The 4382-nt window shown below is 44.0% G+C and overlaps 1 protein-coding gene across 1 annotated transcript; it reads right to left on the bottom strand.

Annotated features, from left to right (window-relative positions):
• Positions 1–466: 466 nt before the first annotated feature.
• On the bottom strand, positions 467–3976 carry SARC_06629 (hypothetical protein; the record flags this gene model as incomplete). Its single annotated transcript, XM_014299463.1, has 5 exons — positions 467–1065; positions 1771–1927; positions 2718–2848; positions 3502–3735; positions 3880–3976. The coding sequence occupies 5 exons, from the start codon at positions 3974–3976 to the stop codon at positions 872–874; spliced, it is 813 nt and encodes a 270-aa protein (XP_014154938.1). The 3' UTR covers positions 467–871.
• Positions 3977–4382: the final 406 nt, after the last annotated feature.

Genomic DNA, 4382 nt, shown 5'->3' with positions numbered 1-4382 from the left:
GAGACAACGTGTCCACAGCGGTCTTTCCCGTGTGCCGCAAGGCTGCTCCATGCGCTTGGCAAGTGAACTAGTCCACGCAGAATAACATGCAAATAAAACCTCTACTAGTCTTCTTGAAAACCTTGTAGTCAATGCGACGGCTCTGCCCAACGTTTAGGGCGCGTGGTGCTTGGGAGAAGAGGTTCACAGCGGCTAGCTCATTTATTTACATATAAAAAGTGAGAATAAAGTCACAGGTCACTATGGAGATTGCTCGCCTCTGGTAATCGGCAGCTTTAAAATTGTTTGTCAGTCTTTTTGGAAAATCTTATAATGTCGCGACAAACGCCTCTGAATGAAAATTTCCTGGAGGAGAGACGACAATCGGGATACGACCTTTAAAGTAGGGGAAAAAAGTGCTGCAAATTCTTTCCGCGTTTTGTGTGGGGTATTGCTGAGTGCTGTTGAGTCATTCGAAGCTCTCGTAGTTGGAATGATAAAATGTATATACTTATGAGAGTATATACTCACTCATTTCTATTTTAATGAAGTTGGTCATGGTCATACGTTATCCAACGTGTCCGATTCAATACTGACATTCAGAATGTACCACTTGCCGTGTCGCGTAGTTGTCAACTCGAAGGGATTCGCTTCTATGTAATAACAGTAGCTACACAGACAGTCGCTATCACTGGTGCGCGCCTGGCCAAAAATTTATTTGTGATTAGACATAAACTGGTGGCTGATTAAAGTGGTATATCAGACCACATTTGGCACTAGTATGATAGTACACCGTACTATGCTACGCAATGTTGTCGTGATTGTTCAATTATTTAAGGTTGTTCTCTTATAATATTCAATCTCCCGACCCCCTGGAGCTTCTCGCTCAGGTTTATTCAGCTCTCTCTTGCTTTTTCACGCGTGATTTATCCCTGGGATAGTATATTGCACAGAGCAAGAAGCACAGCGAACCTAGAATTGCGACTGCGCTGCAACTTTGGAGTGAGATCCGCATTGCGTCAGGCCTGGATATTCCCTTATTGACAAGTGCATCCGTAGCTATGCCCACAGCATATGGTGATAGCGCTGTTCGTTATCAATACAACGAATTGTCACAAAGTATCCAAAGGTAGAACAGTAGGGTGAGCACGTGATATCCTGGCTGATTGGAAATGAATCTATTCGTCCATGTCTTAGATGGTCGCCATATCCATACTGTAGGCTTCAAAATATGATGCGTGAAAAAATGGAACGCAGGGAATAGCAATGTGCTTCACATATAACTAGTACCATAAGTGAAAGGACTGCGCGGAACGAACCAAAAAGGACAACTTGGTAAGATTGCTCAAATGAAGAGTTTGTTTTTATTACAGTGACCCAAGCATGTATCCAATAACAAAAACAAATTCACCAAATATGCCGAAGTTTTGCGTCAAAGGAGCAAGAGAGAAGATGAGCAGAAAACTTCCCTTTGCATTTTGTGTGCATTTCCTTACATTAGACCACGTGATAGGCAACACGTCCATGATAACCAAATTGATGAGAATAAGAGACATTTGTGATATGAGCTGACGGATGTGCCTCCCCTGCATTAGGCCATGGACTCGCGAGTATAACAAAACTTCATGTGTGTTCGGTAATAGCATTCAACATGCGGCGCAGACCAATCAAAAACGATTAAGCCATATCTTAGAATACGCATACATGGCTGCGCACACAGCAATAGCGTCATATACGTGTTACTTTACTGGCAAACAATTGTGAGGGGCACCCATTTTGTTGTATACATACCATCTCCAAAGATATGAGATAGCAAAATCTGGATAGCCTCAGCTGTGGATCGCCGATTTGGTGCAATAACCGATAAGAGAATCGCGGCGTTCAGCGCCCAATTGAGACAGAGACCAAATTCAGATATAAATATGAACACCCAGGCCAATGTGACATTCTGCACGTAGAAGAAAGTTGCTGTCAGAAATGAGCGAGGTGTCACAGGAGAGTGCCCGTACTAAAGGGCAGGTGTGAGATATATATGTTACCTACACAGAGACATTGTATAACATATAGGCATTCAAACGTCACCCGACGTTTGCACCGCTGTAATCAAGTCTGAACATACACGCCAACGACAAAGCCTTCACATGACCCCGGAGCATCGGTCGACTTAACACTGTGAATAGAGAGAGCGGCAGACAGCACAGTTCCCACCGATTGCACAGTCCGAGTCGAAAAAAAATAGAAGGAGGGTAAACGCACAACTCGTTTTGGGAATCTTAATCAGATATATGAGATCAGATATGTATGCATCGGGTGCATGGTAAAGTCAGAAACATGAAACATCCAAAATCATATGCCTGTGGACTTCATAACTATCCTGCTCGTATTCCCGAGCAAACGGTACGCCACACTGACCACGAGCATAAACCAGACATACTTCCTGCTAGAGAAGACGATACCTAACCATGTCATATGTACAGCATTAGGTAGATACGTAGATGAAGTCAACAGTGCATATAGTCAAATTGTATATTACAATCACGTCCACACAATTAGTCAGTTGTACAAACAATTTAAACCTCTTTTACAAATTGTACACCCCGCGATCACATCTGCAGTACTACAATAATATCCCACGTCGGCTATCGTATGGATAATGCGTCCGAAGATGCGGCTTGTATTTTATACACGGATATGCAGGAGTATGGTCTCATGGAAGGTGGTATCCAAATATTACGTACATGCTGGAAAAACTGTAAGGCTAATGCACAGAACGGGCCAGCTACAGCCAAACCAAGACCACAGACCAGAGGATCAGCACGCTCGGAGTACTTTGCAAGCCACGCGCCCAATACAGCGCCGCAGATGGTACCTGCGATGGGAGTCCGAAACATAATTCAAATTACAGAAACGCGTAAGTTGGTCCTAATACAGAAGTTCGAGTATGAGCTTCCTACGAAGGTCTTCACGAAGATACATAATAGCACACAAGACGTCACGAATACACTCAAGAAAACACCAGCTCGGCACATCCCTCTGCCACAGACACACAAATCTAGGCAAGTGCGTTGCACCGATCACTATAAATTTCACCAGTTCTCACAGGCGACTTCATGTGCACTCAAGAAAATAATGAAGATATATAGTCTATACATCGCAATACCAGTATATTCGCTGCAACCAAAGATAATATCATTTATCAACCACATCGTATATCGCAGCTCTCCGGCCAGCATCATCCTGGTCCCAGCCGTACTCAGCGGCGACAGCTATCGAGTCAATCATCTGACATCGTAGTCAACCATATACACTTTACACAAGCTAATCACACGAACATCAGCAAAACTACAAAGACAGACATCCTCTGTGCACTTGCCAGTCACCACGTCCTCCATCGCAATCAACTCGACTAACGCCATACATACCTCAGCCGCAAACAAAACCGAAAGATCTCGGCTATTCTCACATGATTCTCAAACATCAAACTAGTATGTTTATTCGCGCAGCATTGCCTTGTATACATACCAACCACGCCGTTCACTGCGGTCACTCCGCCCAGCATCATACTGGCCTCGGCCGTACTCATAGGAGACGGGGTGTGCGCCGTACCGTCCACAATAAACTTCGGACCCCAAAGACCCAACGCTCCGGTCGCATAGGTGACTGCCGTAAATCCAAGCGTGCTGAAGAGATACGAACGCACGCCGATACACTCCTTGGCATCACGGAAGAACGCGTAGAGACCGTCGCTATCCAGTTCTACAAATGGGAAGTGAAAATGAAATGACATGCTACCATGAGTGCGCATGTAATTGAGTGAGGTGTGTGCAAGGGGGGGGCGGGGGTGATTAAAGTACGGGGATGATTAAAGTATCGGGGTGCTCTAAAGATTCGAGTAGACACCTATGCATCCCTTGGCATGTCCGTACAATGCAATAATAAAACAACATTCGACAATCTTTATGGATACAATTTGCATGTCTACCGATGTTGAGATCATAGCACATACAATCCCAAAAACGGTCTCTCTAACAAGCACTCGTGTTGTGGGTGTCTACGCACATAAGTGCGAGACCCCTGTGTCCATACGAATTACGCACACAGAAATACAACTTTTGTTTACTACACACTCGTACATGTTACAATATCCGTATGCTCATGTATTGATACATCCGGAGTGCCCAGATTCCACTCACTTTAAACTATAATTCGCGCGCACAACTGCACATTCTCGTATACTCGCTGCTGTACTTCTGCGTACCTTGAACCCATATACCCGAGGATTTTGTCTTAGAACATGCGGAGTGCCAAGTAAATTAGTCAGCTGTATACATATAAAAAAGCGCACACAAAATTCATATATATATATATATATATATATATATATATATCTACTAATAAACAAC

This window comes from Sphaeroforma arctica (assembly GCF_001186125.1).
Source record: "Sphaeroforma arctica JP610 unplaced genomic scaffold supercont1.480, whole genome shotgun sequence".
In the NCBI taxonomy this organism is placed as follows: Eukaryota; class Ichthyosporea; order Ichthyophonida; genus Sphaeroforma; species Sphaeroforma arctica.
Note: the sequence above shows the minus strand (reverse complement) of the source record. Positions and strands in the feature narration are given on the sequence as shown.